Genomic DNA, 19,481 nt, shown 5'->3' with positions numbered 1-19,481 from the left:
GGCCTACTCCTCAGCCTCAGGCCCTCTGCCTGTGGACACAGGGGAAGAGCTGGTTATATCATCCTCTCTTTGTCAAGTTTATGGTCACCAGTATCTCCAGTCTCTCTCAAGGGGGCTGCAATCCAGACCCTGTAGGCACAGATAACCTTAAATATTGCCCCTGCCTCCAAATGCCTGGGATAAAACCTTCCCCCCTCAAAGCCTGAGGATGGGCCCTGAGGGCACCAGGCAGGGACTACCAGCTGGGTTCCTGAGCCAAAGGTTTATTGTTTAAGAGGTGACTGATCCTTGCAAAAATAAGGATCAAAGCCTTCCACAAACCCCCACCCTCAGGGACTCAATTCGGTGGGGGTTGCAGCACGAGCAACAGGGACTGCACTTGGAAGGGAGAAAAGGTGAGCTTCAGGCGGGCATCCCGAAGGGGCAAGGGGCCAGAAGGGTCACGCCGCTCCAAGAGGTCACAGCTGGAGAACAGAAGGGGTCATGAGGCGCCGCGAGGGCACGACTCCCACTCCCACCGTGCTCCCTCACTCACAGGACTGCCTCCTGAACCGGCAGCGATGTGTGAAGCCAGCAGTCGACGTGGCTGCCATGGGCCTCGTACAGCCTCAGGACCAGTGTGCGGCCCTGGGGGCTGGCCTCTGCCTGCGGAGGGAAGGAGAGGAGGGCAGTGGGCGGGGCTGTGGGCGTGACCAGCCCAGGACCCCGCCCCCGTGCCGCCCCACCCCTTGCCTGCTTGACAGTCTCCAACACCACTGCAGGCGAGGACAATGAGAAGGCGCTCCAGGCGGCGGCAGGCGCAGGGCCGGGGGCAGGGAGCGCCAACAGGGGGAAGTTTAGGCTGTAGGCAGCGGGAATAACACCAGCGTCCTGGAAGGAGCCTGGGCGCAGACCAGAAAGGGAAATGGGGTGCAAAATGAGGGTAGGCGCAAGGGACCGCTGTCGTTTTACCCTCTGACTGCTCGGGCAACAGAGGCTCAGAAGGGCAAAGAGGGACCTGGGCTCCAGCACTCACCTTTGTGCGGCATCAGTGCATAGGTGAACTCATGGCGCCCCATGTCAGCTGTGGCGTCAGGGGACTTGGGTGCCCTCAAGCTGGGTTGGGGAGGGTAGGTAAGGGCGGTGCTGGAGCTGTTTTAGTTCTGTCCCAGGAAGTCCGCGCTCCCACACCATCCCCCCGGGGGTACCCCGCTCACAGCGAGAGGCTGAGGACGTTGCCTCGAACTGACGCGCCATACTTGCAATCATTGAGCAGAGCCAACCCAAAGCCATGCTCTGACAGATCAATCCAGCGGTGGGCCCACACCTGGAGGGTAGAAGGGAGAGCACCCCGGGGTCCCACCTTCTTGTGCTCCAGAGTTCCTGTCACCAGACCGAGGGGAGTCCTAGGGCTACAGGACTGAATTCCAGCGCTCACTATAGGTGGCCCTGGGCACAGCGCCCAACCTGTCTCAAGCCTGAGTTCCTCATCTGGGAAAGGGGATAAGAGTACTTATCCCACCAAATGGGCATGAGTAGCACACTAGACAAAGCATTCAGTACAATGCCTGGCATACATGTTAGGAACCAGCAAGTACTATCATCATCTTCCCCCCCTCTCCCATAGCACACAATTAGTCTTGCCCCAGCCAGGGAGGATCCCAAACCCCTCACCCAGCCCCACCCCAAAGTCAGACCTCAAATCGAGCCCAGTCCCAAGAGGTGTTGTAGTGGGTGGGCCGCTGCAGATGTCCAAATTGGACCTCATAGGTGGCCTGGGGGCTCCGCACACGGGCAGGGAACTCCACCTTCAGGAACTTGTGGGCCTCATGCCAGTGCACCTGGGGTGGGGGTGCAAGGGGAGGGACAGACCTGGGCTGACTCCTCCTCACCAGCCACACCTGGGGAAGATACCCAGATGCCTGCCCCTGCTACCTCAGTGTGGAAGCGGACATAAGGGCAGCCGACGTCCAGCACAACCTCCTGGCTGAGCCGACTGCTGGGACTGATCTGCAGCAGGAACCAGGCGCTGCCTCGCACACCCCCCTCGGTGCCCACTGCCAAGGTCCCTGCTTGGCCCAGCACTGGCTTCCTGTGGAATAGGGGAGGGAGGCACTGAGCCAGGACAGCTTGGTGGAGGGCACCCATACACTTGTATTCCCACCTCCACTACTCCAAGTCCTGCCCAGCCCGCACCGAGTTTCTAGGTGGTAGTCCATGACGTCCCACGCATCCCAGTACAGGGGGACATCATCAAACAGCACAAACTGGTTCCCCACGGTGCCCTCAGCAATGACCTCCCTGAAAGGACATGAGGATTGGTACTTCACAACAGTATGACTCTAGTCTCTCCAGCTGTTCGGGTGGGTGGGGTGCAGGCAGGGTGAGCAGGCCCAGGGGACAGGAGATCCCCAACCCAGCCTGCCCGGATCCATGTGGGTCCCAGGCCAGAGCCACTGGTGGGTTACTGTGGTCAGCTGTGGCCAGGGGACAGAGGGAGAAAGAGCTCAGAGATCCACCTGCCAGGCACTGGGAGAAGGCAATGAAGGGTTAGCACCTGCCAGAGGCCACCAGGACCAGGGACGTCAGACGGCCGATTGGGTCCAGCCTCACCCGGATTATGCCGTTGTCCAGAGTCACAGAACCATCCGTCTTGGTGAGAGGGGGCCTTGAGGCTAAGTCTGCAGGGGCTTGTCGCAACCAACAGCCTGCCCGACCCCAGCCCTAGCCCCACCTCACCACTTGCTCCAGGCTGGGGAGCTTGGAATGCCCATGTTGTTAGGAACAGCCCAACACAGCCCCCGCCCCACAGCGACATGCCAGCACTCACCTCTTGCATTACACACACAGGCTGCTGGGGCAGCGGGGGCTGCAATGAGGTCGGGGTGGGAGCAGGAGCATAGCCCATGCTGGGTACTGTCACCAGGGCTGGGGATGAGACCTGGGCATCAGTGCAGCCTCCCTGACATTTCAAGAACCTTACTTGGGGTGGGGGGTGGAGGAGTGAGTACTAATACTACTCTAGCCTGGGGCAGAGATCCCCAGAGGAGTGTCCCCACTCGGTCTGGCCTTGATCCTTCCTGCTACATTAGCCACCCTTCTCCCAAGCTCATACCTAGGCTGTGGGCCCCGCCAGGCCTGGGCAGGGCCAACACTTCAGTGCGCTTCCAGGGCAGCGTGTTGACAATGAGGAGGCCCTCGGGACCTGGCTCCCCAGCACACAGGGCTGCAGCTGCGGCACTGAGCAATGTGTTGCCATGGGACCGGATGTCTGGTGAGAGACTGGTTGGTCATGGGTGGGCAGTGGGCCTGGGTGACCCCTGAGTGTCCCACAGGGGACACACTGGGGGCTCTGCCCTGGGTGTTGGAGCCAGCAGCAGAAATGCTGTCAGCCTCACCTTCATAGTGGCACATGGCTTCCTCTGCCACCAGCTGGATGCAGCTTCCAGTCACCACATCATGGAACTGGTTCAGGAGCAGGAGCCTGTGGGGGTCAAGGGAAGGGCTGGGGAGGGCTGGGGAAGGTGAGGAGGAAGAGGCAGCCACAGAGCGGTCGGGTGAAGTTAGTGGGTGGCAGGGGGCAGACGTCAGGCTGACCTCCAGAGGTCCTGCAGCTGGGCTGCCGGGTACAGGAACTGGGCACTGCGGGCCAGGGCCAGGCTGCTGAGCAGCTCCACGTCATGCAGAATCCGCTCACACTCCCGGTTTCCCTTCTTGATCTGAGCCCAGGGTGGGGGGATCAGTCTAGAATCCGTTCAAGCATCACAGGACAGCTTCCAAAGCCTTCCCTTGCTCAGAACCCCTGATGGCTCCCCAGAGACTCCTGGATAAGGCCTCTTATGAGTGATCTGCCCCAAATACCTCCCTCCTCTTCCCTTAGCGAAAGCCCCTCCTCCTTCAGGGAGGCTCAGTCCTGCCTCCTCTGGGCTCCTGAGCCTGCACCCCCACCCCCGCTCTTGCACGTCTTTCCTCTCTGCTGCTCATGGAACCCAAGCCTCTTCTCCCAGGTCTCGGCTGGGCTCTGTCCTCTGATTCCCACTCTGACCCTTTGGGCCTCTCACAGGCAACACCCCCTACTCCGCTTGGCTTAGCAACTAGCTCCTAACCTGGGCATGGGTGGTGTAGGTGCCATTATGTAGCTCCAAGAAGAGCTCCCCGACCCAAGTGCACAGCTGCCCCGAGTGGGTCTCCAACGCTGAGAAGAGTCGCTCGGGAGAAGAAAACTGCACCCTGAGGGAGACCGCAAGCCTGGGCCCCCGGCCTTGGCCATGTGACTCACCCTTCTCAAAGGCAGAGGCAAAAAGAGGTCCAGCCCCCGAGTAAGGAGCTGCCTCCAGAAAGCTCTGTCCACACAGTCAGTTCTAGACCCCTCTGGTAGGGTTATGCCCCTTCCCATCCCCAGCTTTTCCCCCACCCTGCCTCCAGGGTAGAAGTTGAGAGGAGCCCTTGGTCTAGGATTGGAGGGGGTTGGATCTCGGGGAGGTGCAGGGCCCAATGTTTGAGCAAAAGGAAAGGCTCAAGGCAAAGGGGACGGTGGGGCTGAGGGAGCCCTGGCCCGACCTGGGCAGCCCATCTGTATCGCGCAGCCGCTTCAAGCGGTCCACCATGGTCTGGGTGGGGCCGCCACCCCCATCCCCAAAGCCAAAGAGGAAGGCACTGTGGTTGGTCCGCCCCTTGTCCCGGTTTTTGGTCACAGTCTTCAGCACCTGGATAGGCAGGGGCAGGTCAGCAGGGGGTCAACTGAGGACAGGATACCCAGCCCTCTCCAGCCTGCCCCCCACCGCCTTGGCCACAAGGTGCTCTCTCACCTCCTCCACACTGCCCTGCATCCCATATGAGTCACCGGGCGGGAAGTGGGCCAGCACACGGGAGCCATCCAGCCCCTCCCAGAAAAAGGTATGGTGCTGCAGGCAGGGAGACGGGAAAGAGAGAGAGGCCAGAGCCAGGGCTGGGGCAGAGCCCGGCCTCCCAGACCTGCCCCTCCTGCCGTGTGACCCCCGGGGAGGCAACCCTTCTCTGGGTGAGGGTTGGGTGGTCTGTCCAGGACCCTTCAATATGCCTGGGGAGAGATGAATGGGTCATCTGGGACCCAGGCCCGCTCTGACCCCAGCTCCCTGCGGCCTGCTCACCGGGAAGGAGTTCACCAAGTTCCAGCTCAGTTTCTGGGTGAGGAAGCGCCTGATGCCACAGCTGCGCATGATCTGGGGGAGCTGCGCCGAGTAGCCGAAAGTGTCTGGCAGCCAGAACTGCAGGGAAACGAGCCTCTGTGGCTTGGGAACCAGGGCTCTTGGTGGAGCAGCCACAGCCTGAAATCCTTATCACTCACGGACAAGCTGAGCCCCATGTTCCCACAGGCACAGCCGCTCCCAGCCTACCTCAGAGCACATCTTCCCAAACTCCTGCAGGAAGAAGTTCTGGCCCTGCAGGAACTGCCTCACCATGGCCTCTCCACTGGGAAGGTTCCCATCCTGGCAGTGAGGGAAGGCGAGGCGGCCAGGGTCAGCACCAGGCGGGATAGGCAGGAGCTCAGGGCAGCCCACCCCATCAGAAGCCAGGCTCTGAGCCCGGGTTACAGCTAGTGCCCAGGTAGCGCCCATCTCCTCCCTTCAGGCCAAACTGTCTGCCTGCCATGGGTGGGGGCAGGGTTTCCAGGCCCAGGTCACAGGCTTGAGATTCTCCTCCCACTTGAAGTCCCAGGCCTTGGGATTCCAAGGATTAATAAGCGCTGCTACAGACGGGGCATGAAGGGCCTGCAGAAAGTCGCTGGCTAAGCTGAGGAAGGCCATGATGCTATGGCCTCAGGCTGAGGGACTGCGACTGCACTTACCATCTCCACCCAGGTACCCCCCACAGGCACAAACTGCCCACGGCAGGCGAACTCCTGGAGCCGGGCATGCAGGCCAGGGTAGTGGCTCTTCACCCACTGCAGCTGCTGCGCCTGTGGGGGCAGATGGGGCAGGAGCTGAGGCAGAAGCAACAAGAGCACCACCTGGGGCTGAGTACCTGGGGCCCAGAGGGCGGCTGGGGGTGAGAAGGAGCCCTGACCCTCAGGCCTAAGAAGCCCTTGGAACCTCACACTAGGACCTGTTGGACTCCAGGTGCCCCCACATGGCTGTCTCTCTGACCTGGGAGCAGGCAAAGATGAACTCGGGATTCCGCTCCATGAGCTGAATGACTGTCACCCAGCTCCGGGCACATTTCCGCACCGTCTCCTTGAAGGGCCAAAGCCAGGCTAGACAGGGAGGGGGCAGAGGATAGAGGGCGAACAGTAAGGTTCCCAGCTCCTCACAGATCTCCAGCCTCACCCCTGCCCCCAAGCACCCAACCAGGCCCAGTCTGGGCCTCCAAAGGGTCACCCTAGCCCTCCTCCCACCCCAGGCCTTTTCCCTGCAAAGCCCTGTGGCAACTGTCCTGAGCACTCACTTTATTTTTTTTTTTTGTCTTTTTTTTTTGTCTTTTGTTGTTGTTGTTGTTGCTATTTCTTGGGCTGCTCCCGCGGCACATGGAGTTTCCCAGGCTAGGGGTTGAATCGGAGCTGTAGCCACCGGCCTACGCCAGAGCCACAGCAACGCAGGATCCGAGCAACGCTGGATCGTTAACCCACTGAGCAAGGGCAGGGACTGAACCCGCAACCTCATGGTTCCTAGTCGGATTCGTTAACCACTGCGCCACGACGGGAACTCCCTGAGCACTCACTTTATATCACTCTTGCAAGGGGGGAGCAGGGGCTGGGGAAAGGAGGCTGGCTGGGACTATTGGGTCAATTTTACACATCAGGAAATGGGGGCCCCAGTCGATGGAATAGCCTTACTCTGAGGTCTAGACACCTCTAGAGAGGATCCTTTAAGAGGCAGCAGGGGTTTGTCCCTGCACATACACTGAAGGATATCCTGGAACAGAGGGCAAGCCTTCCTGGGATGGACCTGCCTGGGCCAGCCATCCAGCGTGAGACACTACAGCCTCTCCTAACCCTAGGCCTCAGTCCCTTCTTTACCAGCTCAGCACCTGATATCCCATGCTTTGGTTCAGCAGATAAAGCCCTTATTCTGTGGTTCATAAACTTTCGCTGCATCAGAATAAATACCCTGAGGAGTTTGTTAAAAACATAAATTTCCCATAAGCCCCACAGACACTGCAAACTTATCAGGTTCAAAACTGAACTCCTGATCCCCTCCAGGAAACCTCCCCCATCATTCAAGTCCCCATCTCAACTCTTTCCACACCACTCCTATCTGAGGACTGGGGCACCCTTGTCAAACTCTTACTCATCGTCACTCCGTTCAAAGGTCACCTCCTCCTTTCTTGAATCCCCCATACCCAGCTGGGTTAAGTGCCTCTTCTGGGCCCCCTCCCCACCCCATACTTCCCTCCATCATGGTAGCAACTGTGTCTGCCTATTTTGTGGTCATCAATCTCTATAGTCCTACTCCTCAATATCTAGCATGGGGTCACATGGGGCATCAGATTTTGTTGAAAGAATAAATGAAGCCACACCTAGCAAAGCCCACAGTCCATTCCCCTTCCCCCATTTTACAGATGGAAAAAACTGAGGCCCAAGAGGGACAAGAACTTGATGTGGATCATGCAGTTCTATAAGAGCTTTAAGGTCATTCCTGCATCCCCCATCCAACCAGGCTGGTTGCTGTCCTACCTGTATCAATGTGGCAGTGCCCCATGGCATGGATGGTATGCTGGCTTTCACCCCCACGTTGGCCAAAGAACTTGGAAGCCAGGGCCTGGGCCACTGAGAAGGTCTCAGGCTGGGCAGGGTCACACACGTTCACCATCTGGTTGGCTGTGTACAGGGCTTGGAAGCTGCGCTGGTTGTCCTCCCCAAGGCCCTGGAGCAGATTCCGCCCCTTAATCCCCATCTCAAGCAAGCAGAGTCTCCAAAACTAGGCCCCAGCTGATCTCCCGAGAGTTCCCAGTAGAGTTCCCCCTACCTCCAACGCTTTGATCCCCTGCTCAGCACCGTTTCCCTCCTCCCCTTTATCCAGGGAAATCCTCCCAACACCCAGGCAGGCAGAACCACTCTCCCTATTCTGGATTCCCAGAGTCCCAACTACCCAACTCAAGAAACAGGCTGCCTGGAATAGGGCCCTAGAGAGTGGCAGGTGGAGTGGGGCTGTCAAGTACCTTGGCTATGCCCAGTAGCAGCTCTAGATCCACCAGGAGCTTGTGGACATCCTGGTGGAACACAGCCAGCTCAGCCCGGCTCACCCGGAACATCTTCTCTGGGTCAGGGGATGCAATCATGGATCCCTTGCCGGCCCCCAGGAGCCCATTGCAGGCTACTTCCACGTAGAGGGTCAGGCTACAAATGGGGGAGGCAGCCTCAGGCCAAGGGCCTGGGGACCCAGGGGCCTGGGGTGGGAGGACCAAGGAGGCACCCAGCGGACTCCTCATTTGTCCCCAGGATCCACCACCCAGAGGATCCCACAGTATGTTAAGCACCTGTGTGAGAGGGTCACCGATGAAACAACAGACTAAACCCATGTTCTGCTATTGAGTGTTCTGAGCCTTGGGCGAGGAGACTAAGTAGCCAGGTTTGGAACTGTGGGACCTATGCTGCTAGTCTTTTATTTCCAAAGCTGTCTTTATAAAGCACTGCCTTGGTCTTAGAACCCTCTTTGCTTATTAAAAACGTGTTTGGATCTCTCAGGCCCAATCTTTCAGAGCAAAAATCCATCACCCAACATGGACAGGCCGTGGTTTGGAGCAGCATGGTGGGCTGCAGTGCCGTTCTACTCAGTCTTCAGACAGCAAACATGATTTCCTTCCATGACCTTCCTCCTATCCCTCTCCTTAGTCTGGAACAGATTTCTCATGTTAAGCTCCCAGTACTTTCTTTCAGAGCCCTCGTCAGTTTTGGAATTACATAAGTATATACGAGTCCCCCTGCTGTCAATGACCATCATAGTTCCAGTGTCTGGAAACATCAGACACACAATATTCAATAAATATTATAAAATATAATAATAATTATCTAAGAAGAGTTTTTGGATGGTGTGATAAAATGCACATTATAACATGAAATGAAAGAAATCAGGATGCAAAATATCGAAGAAATACAACCTCAATTAGCAACAACTATGTCTGAAAGAATTCCTGGAGTTCCCATCGTGGCGCAGTGGTTAACGAATCCGACTAGGAACCATGAGGTTGCGGGTTCGATCCCTGCCCTTGCTCAGTGGGTTAACGATCCGGCGTTGCCGTGAGCTGTGGTGTAGGTTGCAGACGCGGCTCGGATCCCGCGTTGCTGTGGCTCTGGCGTAGGCTGGTGGCTACAGCTCCGATTCAACCCCTAGCCTGGGAACCTCCATATGCCGTGGGAGCGGCCCAAGAAATAGCAACAATAACAACAACAACAACAACAACAACAACAAAAGACAAAAAGACAAAAAAAAAAAAAAAAAAAAAAAAAAAAAAGAATTCCTGAGAAGAAGGCTGAGATGTTAATAATGAGCATCTCTAGGTGGTAGGATAATGGGAGTTATTTACTTCTTTGTGCTTTTTGATATTTAACAGAAGAACCAAAACATTATCTTTATAATCAAAGAGGAAAATCCTGCTTTTTAAAAACAAACTGAGATATGAAGATAGTTGTCTTGAAAGTGGATGTGTTTCTTTTTTTTCTTTTTATATTTTTAGGGCTGCACCTGCAGCATTTGGAGGTTCCCAGGCTAGGTAGGGGTTGACTTGGAGCTGCAGCTGCCGGCCTACGCCACAGCCACAGCAACACGAGATCCAAGCCCTGTCCGAAACTTATAGCATAGCTCACGGCAATGCCAGATCCTTAACCCACTGAGGGAGTCCAGGGATCAAACAAGTCCTCATGGATACTAGTTGGGTTTGTTACTGCTAAGCCACCAGGGGAGCTCCTAAAGTGGATGTGTTTCTGGGATCATCCCGGGCCTCAGCTCCTCCTTGCCAACTGGTAACCCCTCCTCTACAGTGCTGGTCAACCACAGCACAGGGACTCACTCACCTCCGGGGGTCTTCTTCCCCCAGCCTGTCAGTCAGGACATAGCTGGTCTTCTCTCCCTCTTTGGTCAAACCCTGGTGGGTAGTGGAGTGGAAAAAAACAAAAAAACAAAAAAAAAAACAGGCTTTCAGACAGTTTAGGTGAAGTAAAAGCTGAGGGAGGCCAGGCCCCTCCACCAAGTCCCTAGCACTGGCTCCTCTCTCCCAGACAAAGCCAAGACTGACAAATCAAGGATCTCTGGTAGCAAGTGCCCCAACCTATCTACCAGCAGGAAAGGGGTCTTGGGGGGTCATGGGTAGGTGTCAGGTCCTCTGTGGCTTCTGTACCCCTGAATAAACATCGGAAAGGAAACTCTATGAAGTCAGGGGCACGATATCCTCAGTATTTAGTACAGGGACCAGCCCAGAGAGGGCACTCAGGAGATATCCACTGAGCCAGTGAAGGGAGGAGTCTGCCATCTTTCTGTACAAGAAGAACAACAATCCTAAACCTGAGATTGAGGGTTAGTTCAACTGGAATGGAAGCTGTGTGAACCTGAGCAAGTGTGCTAACCTCTCTACATCTCGGTTTCTTAGTCTGTCAATGGCCCTAAAAACCTACCTCATAGGATTGTGAAGATTAAACCTGATACGGATGGATGCATAAACAAAGTACTTAATAGATGCTCTATATGGGAACTGGGATGGGATGGTAGAGTAGGGAGAGAACTATTTTTTCAGGTGAAGAGGACTTTTTAAACTTTATACTATTCCTATCCAGAACTGTTTGAAAGTCTCCATTCCCAAATGTTGTAGCATATATTATATATGATAAAAATTAGTTTATTAAAAACCAAAAATATGGGGTTCCAGCTGTGGTACAATGGGATCGGCAACATCTTGGGAGCACTGGGACACAGGTTCAATCCCTGGCACAGCACAGTTGTTTAAGGATCCAGCGTTGCCACAGCTGCAGCTTAGGTTGCAACTGTGGCTCCGATCTGATCCCTGGCCCAGGAACACTATATGCTGTGGGGTGGCCAAAAAAAAAGAGAAAAACCAAAAATATAAAGTGATATAGTCTGCGAAGCCACTAGTCTGGCACCTGGTACTTAATAGAGGGTTCATAAATGGATCTGCCATACATACTACAGAATTTTATTAGTAATTACTTTCATCCCAGAATGGGAGTGTGACCAGTCAGTGACAGGATTGGTTTAGCACTAATTATGTTGAGATCCATAAGCCACCCATTCAAGTATGAGAAGGACCAATTACACAGGGACCAAGCAGGACAGGGGACCTGCCCAATCCTGAAATCCTGATAGCATCCGGCAGGCAGAGCCACTCAGCTGTAGCTTCTCCAGAGACCAGGGCTAAAATGTGGCCATACCTGACCCGGTGCAGTGCTCCTTACCTGGACAGGTTCCCCATCACGCCACACCAAGCCTTCTCCATCACTTTCCCAACGAAGGTGAACTTCCTGACCCACCCATGCCTCTGGGATGGTCAGCTCCACCCGGAACCAACAGGTCCACCATCTGCAAGAGAACCACTGAGATGGGCCTGGGGGTTGAAGCCCTGTCCTTCTGACATACTTCCTTGGATTAAGGGTCAGCAAAGGCTTGAGACTTTTTCCAAGCATCTGCAGCATCACAAGGTATTCAACTTTGACCCATGAGAAAGAAGTAAGGGGGTGTGCAGCAAGGTGAAAGAAAGAGGGAGAGAATCAGGGGTCTGTGATCTATCCTAGGGTGCCCTTCCTAAGGTGTCCAGGGAATGGGAGAAGGGGTAAAATGAAAACATCCCTGAGTTCCCATTGCGGCTCAGCAGTAACGAATCCCACTAGTATCCATGAGGATGTAGGTTCAATAGCTGACCTTGCTTCATGGTTTAAGTATCTGGCATTGCTGTGAACTGTGGTGTAGGTCGCAGATGCAGCTGGGAGCCTGCATGGCTGTGGCATAGGCTGGCAGCTGCGGCTGGGATAGGACCCCTAGTCTGGGAACTTCCATATGCCACACATGTGGCCCTAAAAAGAAAAAAAAAGGAAAGAAAGAAGGATGGAAAGGAAAGGAAAGGAAAGGAAAGGAAAGGAAAGGAAAGGAAAGGAAAGGAAAGGAAAGGAAAGGAAAGGAAAGGAAAGGAAATAAAGAAAACTTTCCCATAAAGGCCCAGAGGGCTGTGTCCCAGCAGAGGGCGCTGCTCTGCCCTAAGTTGCTTTCTAGGGCAGCGGGCAGACAATGGAGGTGTGGCCCTTACGGCCCTCCCTCTGGGCGTTACCTACGTGGGTCCGAAGCTGTCTCCGACCTGCGCGGGGCGGAAGTCCTGCTGCACTGCCTCCTGGTAGGGAAGCCTTTCCGGCGTCAAGAAGCTGGAGAGCTCAGCTACTGGACAGCTGTCTCCGAAGAGCCTGGGCGGGAGGGGCCGGTGAGCGCGCGCCCACGGGCCAGCTAGCGGGTAGGGACGCGCTTCCATTTACTGCCAAGAGGGCTGCCCCACATCACACCCTCCTCACCTGACCCAGCCCTGACACCAGCGGGTACTTGTCCACTTTGCCTCTCCGCCCGGGTGGCGGCTGAAGCTTGAGGGCCTCCCCCCGCCCCCGCGCCCCGCGAAGGCTAAGATGCGTGGAGCGCGGATGTGGGAGGCTGGCGCCATGGGCAAGGGGGCCATACCTGCCCCGGAGGTTACAGTCGGTAAAGTAAACCGGCGACACGAATTTCTCCACCCGTTCCAGCGTAGTGCGCCAGTGCTTCACGGCCGGTGCCGCCGCCATGGTCGCGCGCTTACCCCTCTTCCCGGAAAGCCCCAGGTGCTGTCCGCGCCGTCCCTGGCCTGGAACCAAAGGTTCCGACTTCCAAAGGGCGCCTTCCAGGCCCCGGGCAGCTTTTCTTGGAACACCGGAGGCTCTCTGAAGCCCCGCTGCTTTTAATTTTGAGCAGGAGCTGAACGCTAAAAGCTGTGCTTCCGAGGCTCTCCCTTCTCCTCCTAGCTGGTGGCTGCCGGGCAAATCCCTCCCTAAATAAAGTGAGAAGTTTGACGCTGATTCTGCGAAAGGCCAGGGACAGAGACAGGCACGATGGCCAGGAGGTCACCCAGTCTCAAAAGCTACAAGCGGGCACCACCCTTGCCCTCTGGTCCCAGTCCAGACCTCTGGCTACCCAGGAAAACCTGCGTTCGCTTAACGTGGAAAGAGCCTGGTGCATTCAAGCCAACCAGCGGGCAGGTGTTTAATGAGGGAGGGCTCTGCACCCCAGTAACCTCAGCTTCCTCTACTACATGTTTTATTTCATGTGTAAGGGTAACTGCTGCCCATCACCAGAAACTGAAATTTTGAGATGGCAGATCACAGACGTAACAATCATGATTCTAAGAGAGTGATACATTTCCCTTCATGGGACTGACTTGTTTAGAGAAGCCATAATTCCAGAAACACCAATTTCATCCTCGTGTTAACTCTGGTTATCTAATGGCAGCGTTTTTCCCCCTCCTAGGACTACTAGAGTCCTTGTCTGTAAAACCATTAGGAAAAAAAGAATATACACAACATGAGCCCTAATGTTTTAATGGAAACACTGACCAAGTCAGGTTTACAGTATTTCAAATGCGAATAGTAGGGAAAGGTAACTAAGTACAGAATACCAAACGTGATTTAAAATATGGATATAACCCTGGAGTTCCTGATGTGGCTCACAGGGGAAACGAACCCAACTAGGAACCATGGAGTTGCGGGTTCGATCCCTGGCCTCACTCAGTGGGTTAAGGATCTGGCATTGCTGTGGGCTGTGGTGTAGGTTGCAGACATGGCTCCAATCCAGTGTTGCTGTAGTTGTGGTGTAGGCAGGCAGCTGTAGCTCCAATTGTACCCCTAGACTGGGAACTTCCATGTGCTGTGGGTACGGCCCTAAAAAGCAAAATAAATAAATAAAAATATCAACTTGCTGCTGTAAGGTAGGCTGAGTTGAGCTTGGGGCTCAGATGTCAGAAGGCAGTAGGTTTTAAAAAACTGCTTGTGGGAGTACCCACTGCAGCACAGTGGAAGCAAATCCAACTAGTATCCATGAGAATGCGGGTTTGATCCCTAGCCTTGCTCAGTGGGTTAAGGATCCGGCGTTGCAGTGAGCTGTGGTGTAGGTGGCAGGTGCAGCTTGGATCCTGTGTTGCTGTGGCTGTGTTGTAGGCCGGCAGCTTTAACTCCAATATTACCCCTAGCCCAGGAACTTCCACAGGCCGTACATGAGGCCCTAAAAAGCAAAGAAAAAAAAAAGAACAAAAAAGTACTGCTTTCTTTGTGCACTGATAAGTTGGGGTTTTCTCAACTGGCCCCGAAACCCTATCCTAACCTGCAAGCAGCTGCTCTGGGCATAACCCTATGCAGAGACAGCAACAGCTGGGGCTGCCCTGGTCAGGTCTCATCAATTTCAGTTCTAAGTCATCATGATCTTTCTTAAGCGACCAAAGGGGGACAGATAAGTTATTGCTGAGGAAACCTGAAGATCCTTCCCCACAATCACTGCCCCAGCTTCACCAGAGAATCTCCTCCCCCAAAGCTGTTTTGCCACCCTATACTTTTGGGCTCAGAGACTCCTGTAATTGTCCTGCCCCTCCACTGCCCACGCTCCACAACAAAAAAATCTAAAATCGGAAGTCTACTCTGTGTTATAAAAGTCCAGAGCCAAAATATGTGGTTTAATGATGGTGATGTTGGGGATTTTCAATTAAACAAAACCACATAAAACACTGTCAGTTACTTTACTGACATGACTAGGGTGATAATGGTTGCTGGAGAAAAATCCATCAGAGTACTGGGAGAGGCTCAGCTGGTCTTTGTTCACAAAGTCCAGGCTGACCACATATAAAAATCCTAATCACTCATATTTAAATATCTGCCAGTGAAAATTTATGTAATTAAAAAAATTATGTATATTCCATTTGCAGCTGCTAATGAAATGTATCAAATTTCCCTCAACTCCATTTATAATCACACACTTCTTTCAAATACTGGTTTGGTATTTAAGTTGTTCACCCCCATTTCCAATAGGAATAAAAAAAATAGAAGTGCAAACTACATAGCTGAACGACTTGCCTAGGTATAAAATATTTCCAAACAGTTGAAATAGGGGGAACAGTGTGTACTAAAAGAATAATTCTGTACTAAAATAAATGAATAATTCTATTTTCTTTTTATGGTCACGCTGTGGCACATGGAAGTTCCTGGATCAGGGGTCGAATTGGAGCTGCAGTTGCTGACCTATACACAGCCACGGCAATGTGGGATCCTTAACCCACTAAGCCAGGCCCAGGATTGAACCCATATCCTCATGGACAGTGTGAGGTTCTTTACCCGCTGCGCCATCAAAGGGAACTCCTGAATAATTCATTTTAAAAATCCGAGATATTTTTATTTGGGACAAATGCCAACTGACTGATATTTAAAGCAAAATCCTATTTGTATCGTAGATAAGGAACTGAAGCCCAGATCCCTGCTTCACAATAGTTTTCTGGTGAGGACAAGGGAGTTTATTCCTTAAGTACGAACCAAGCTTTATTTATTTACAAAAAAAAAAAAAAAAAAAAAAAAAAAAAAATTGGGGGCAAGGAAGAAGACAAGTTTTACACAAAAGTACTACAACGGTAACTCCCTTTGGTAAAAAGTGTAATAAATGTCTTGTACATCTGTTCATAGGTACTAAATCTGAAGCCACATAGAACTATGGTACACAAGAAGCTAGAGCAGATATGCTAGCACATCAAAGCATATTTCTTTTTAATAAAAAATTGACAGTATGTACATTATTTACAAAAAAGAAAAAAAAAGTTAAAATTGTGTGTCTGTGTGTTTGTGAGAGAGAGAGAGAGAGAGAATAAAGCTGGTGGATGGCACTAGGGTAGACTAGTAAAGAAGCAGGTACAAAACAGTTCCACGGGACCTAAAAAGGACTGATTTGAACTTGAGGTTGAGAACCAGAGGAGAGAGTAAAGGGCAGGCAGCAAAGAATTCGTCAGGAATCAAATTCACAAAATGATCAATCTCAAAGCCAAACTGTAGGTCCCAGAGAAAAATCTAATGGGTGATTAGATGTGCTCAAGTGACCAGGAAAAAAAAAAATCCAATCCAGTTTTTTTCCTTTTGCAGGGAGAGGAAAGGAGCAGTGATCATCAAGAGTTACAATCCATCTGAGCAATGAGTCCTTCCCCAGTCTGTCAGTGCTCGCCAATCCAGTCAAGGTGTAAATAGCATCTGGTTCCCTCTTCGAAGGTCAGGCCCCAGGAGACTCCAGTCTTAGCTCTGCTGGTGTGTGCAAGCAAACTGCATGTCTCTGTGCTTGCGTGGATTTCCTTCCTCTCCAGGGCAAGCTAATACCCAAAACCCCTGGGAAATGTTCCAGCTCTGGCTTTGTAAGGTATCCACGTTCCTTATATGTAGCCCACTTGGTGCCAGGTTGCACCAGCCACACACAGATGAGGTGGCCATGTCCCAGAGAGGCCCAGTGAGGCTTGAAAGGCATCTTCCTTGTTTCTTCAGTGTGTGGGAGGGCATATGCCCCCCCGCAACCCTCCCCTCAAGTTATCTGCTCTGGCTTTGCAGTTATGGGGCTTTGAACACTGTGCCATATTTGACACGGTACTTGTTAATGCTCACAAAGTGCAGGGTCTCTGTGTCACAGGTGGTAGTGCAGGGCACCAGGCCCTCCAGCCCCTCGCCCATAAGCCACTTGCTGGTCTCCGCTGCCATTTCACGGGGCACATGCTCCTTGGTCCATTTATCTACCCAGGCCTGGAACCTCTGATGTAGCCGCTTGCTTACACGCTCATGGGACTGCAAAATAGAAGGGAAAAAAATAACATGAACTAGCATCAGAAATCTCTGAAGTACAAAGCCCTATTTTCTCCTAAAGTAGCAAGGGAAAGATGTGGGCTCAGGTCACTGTTAAGTTTTAAAAAAAGAGGAGTGTGTGGGGGGCAACAGGAGTCTACTTGAAGATAACTGAAAGAGACTAAGGACCTAAAACATGTAGCGAGTTGGAACTCATAAAGCCCTCAGAAATGCCAACACAGGGTCTGGGCAGAACTAGCTCAGTGCTTCTCGATTTTAGCATCCATCAGTATCACCTGTGGAACAGGGACAGTGGGGTCAAGACAGACTTGATAAAAATAGGTAGAGTTTCTTGTTTCCATCAATTTACATTTCTAAACCAGCAAGCCAGCTCTGTACCGAGAGTGAGACAACGAGTTGAGGTTATTTCTGTCAGCATGGCAATCCACTTCTATGTAAAACAGCTGCAAGGCAAAGGGCTTCAAACCCACTCCCTCTTCCCACTATTACCCCACCCTGCCCAGCAACGTGCTGGGCATAACAGGTCTTCAGGGGAGGTTTTCCTTCCTATTCATTCATCTGGTAAATATTTATCGGTGCCCATGAATGCATCCCCATCAGTGTAGGGGATACAAAGATAAATAAGGTGTGGCCCAACTCTACAAATCATTTGAATCAGAGACATGCAGACATACAACACACAGCACAATGAGAGAAGTACATTAAATCTCCCACTCGACAATCTCCCCTGAATGTTTTATAGTCCTTTCTAACTTAACTAGTTCAAAACAGCATGCTTGATCTGCTTCCCAAACCTGGAAACCCCTTCCTATTAACAAAACTCCCCATTTGCTCAAGCAAAATAAGCAAAGAAACAAAACCCAAATCATCTGGTATCATCCTTAATGTTCTCCTTTCTCTTAACTTGCCTACATCCAATGGTTACTATATCCTGACAATTACAGCTCCAATCTAATTTTTATAATTTCACTGCCACCCCCAGAGCATAAGTAACCATCACATCTCATCTGGACGAGAGTAGTCTTTCAAGTGGTCTTTGCCCTTCCAACTTCATGTACTTCCAACAAAATCCAAACCATGGCCTATGAGACCAAGTCCTGTGGCCTCTGCCTACCCTTCCAACTTTATGCATCCCACTTTCCTATAGCTCAAGGCACACTGATGCTTTTAGTTTCTTAGACAAGCCAAGTCCTTTCCTCTCTCCCAACCTTGCACTTGCTTGTTTCCTTTGCCCAAAAAGTACCAATCCCCAACCCTGCACCAGGCTGGACCCTGGTCACTGTTCAGGCTTCAAGTATCACCTCCTTAAGAGAGATCTTCCCCCCAAAAAAGCAGGGCCCTGCCTGGCAGTTACCCGTGATCATGTCACCTACCTTCTTTCCTTGGTAATGTGCATCATCACTTATATGCTCTACCTTGTGGTTGTAGCCCAAAGACCCGGCACAGTACCTACTACATAACTGCACATAACCTTCACAATTGAGGCAGCATGTGAAAACAGGATTCATAAAAGCAATTGCTACTTGAACAAATGAGTAGCTTCACTGGAAGATGCCACCAGATGTTATCTTGGGCGGGTGTGGTCCTGGCTGGGGAGGGAGAAGTGTGGTCAAAATTCCAGTTACGGTTCTCACCTGATGAGCCCGGAGCAAGGCGGTCCTCCGATACATGTAGTCCTCTGACTTGATCACATACACCATCTTATACGAATTCAGCTTGAATCTACACTCCAGCTTATCCAAGCTATCCGCATTCTCCATGGTTTTCTTGCTGTTTCCTTCCTTCCCTTCCTTTTCCTGCTGCTCTCGACCACGCTGACACTTCCGGATCCGCCGCAGATTCCTATAATGCAGAAGAGACTGGCAGGATGATAGCTTGTCCAGATGTAGAGTCCCATGGCTGCCGGCCCCTCCCTCCCCCAAAGGGAGCTTTCCTTATCATATACCTTCACAGTACTTATCATAATATTAATCACATTTTTTTTTTTTAAATTTTTAGGGCCACAACTTCAGCACATGGAAGTTCCCAGGTGAGGGGTCAAATCAGAGCCATAGCAACACCGGATCCCAGCCACATCTGCGACTTACACCACAGCTCATGGTAACACTGGATCCTTAACCCACTGAGTGAGGCCCAAATCTTCATGGATTCTAGTCGGGTTTTTAACCTGCTGAACCACAAAAGGAACTCCCTACATACATTTTTAAAACATTCAATGGCTTCATTGCCAAAAAAATATATATGTATATATTTCAACTGCAGGGATACAAAGAATAAAAAGTAGAAATTGCCAGAGTTCCTGTCATGGCTAAGTGGTAACAAACCCGACTAGTATCCATGAGGATGCAAGTTTCATCCCTGGCCTGGATGCCCTGCCTGGGACCTGCCATATGCAGTTCTCAAAATTCCACTTGCCTTGGCAGAAGAAACCACTGTTAGCAGTTTTGATTTAAAATATTCTAGGTCGCAATCTATCTTTCACTTAATGTCATGAAGATTTTTTCATTTCACTACATATAGATTTGTGTCGTTCTCCCTCTTTTTTTTTTTAATGGGTGTACCACAGTATATGGAAGTTCTCAGGCCAGGGACTGAGTCTGAGCCATGGCTGTGACAACGTAGGATCCTTTAACCCACTGTGCTAGACTAGGCTAGCCCAGGGATCAAACCTGTGCCTGCACAGCGCCTCAGCAGCGAC

General features: G+C 52.1%; 2 protein-coding genes across 13 annotated transcripts in view; both read right to left on the bottom strand.

The window, feature by feature from the left end:
* On the bottom strand, nucleotides 244-14,184 carry MAN2C1 (mannosidase alpha class 2C member 1). Of its 2 annotated transcripts, none has more exons than XM_005666137.2 (26): nucleotides 12,621-14,184; nucleotides 12,230-12,355; nucleotides 11,360-11,483; nucleotides 9,968-10,038; nucleotides 8,116-8,293; nucleotides 7,631-7,820; nucleotides 6,105-6,211; nucleotides 5,807-5,917; nucleotides 5,355-5,447; nucleotides 5,109-5,225; nucleotides 4,788-4,883; nucleotides 4,540-4,685; nucleotides 4,086-4,209; nucleotides 3,577-3,698; nucleotides 3,378-3,463; nucleotides 3,095-3,250; nucleotides 2,810-2,920; nucleotides 2,537-2,669; nucleotides 2,176-2,280; nucleotides 1,915-2,071; nucleotides 1,677-1,820; nucleotides 1,197-1,306; nucleotides 1,016-1,095; nucleotides 733-881; nucleotides 536-645; nucleotides 244-464 (listed from the first exon to the last, which is right to left on the bottom strand). In XM_005666137.2, exons 1-26 carry the CDS (start codon nucleotides 12,719-12,721, stop codon nucleotides 338-340), a joined length of 3,174 nt encoding a protein of 1,057 aa, XP_005666194.1. In that variant the 5' UTR covers nucleotides 12,722-14,184; the 3' UTR covers nucleotides 244-337. The 2 variants fall into 2 exon arrangements, with proteins under 2 accessions (XP_005666194.1, XP_001924224.1); XM_001924189.4 differs by having other exon boundaries at nucleotides 2,537-2,631; nucleotides 2,810-2,907.
* The window catches only part of SIN3A (SIN3 transcription regulator family member A), a 74,306-nt gene continuing 70,146 nt past the window's right edge, over nucleotides 15,322-19,481 (bottom strand). For all 11 annotated transcript variants that reach the window (XM_021099023.1, XM_013978057.2, XM_013978059.2 and 8 more), the window contains 2 exons: nucleotides 18,418-18,625; nucleotides 15,322-16,765 (listed from right to left, as the gene is read on the bottom strand). In XM_021099023.1, the coding sequence (XP_020954682.1) occupies nucleotides 16,535-16,765; nucleotides 18,418-18,625 (439 nt within the window). In that variant the 3' untranslated portion in view covers nucleotides 15,322-16,534. The remainder of the gene's footprint in view (nucleotides 16,766-18,417; nucleotides 18,626-19,481) is intronic.

This window comes from Sus scrofa, chromosome 7 (assembly GCF_000003025.6).
Source record: "Sus scrofa isolate TJ Tabasco breed Duroc chromosome 7, Sscrofa11.1, whole genome shotgun sequence".
Lineage (NCBI taxonomy): Eukaryota > Metazoa > Chordata > Mammalia > Artiodactyla > Suidae > Sus > Sus scrofa.
Note: the sequence above shows the minus strand (reverse complement) of the source record. Positions and strands in the feature narration are given on the sequence as shown.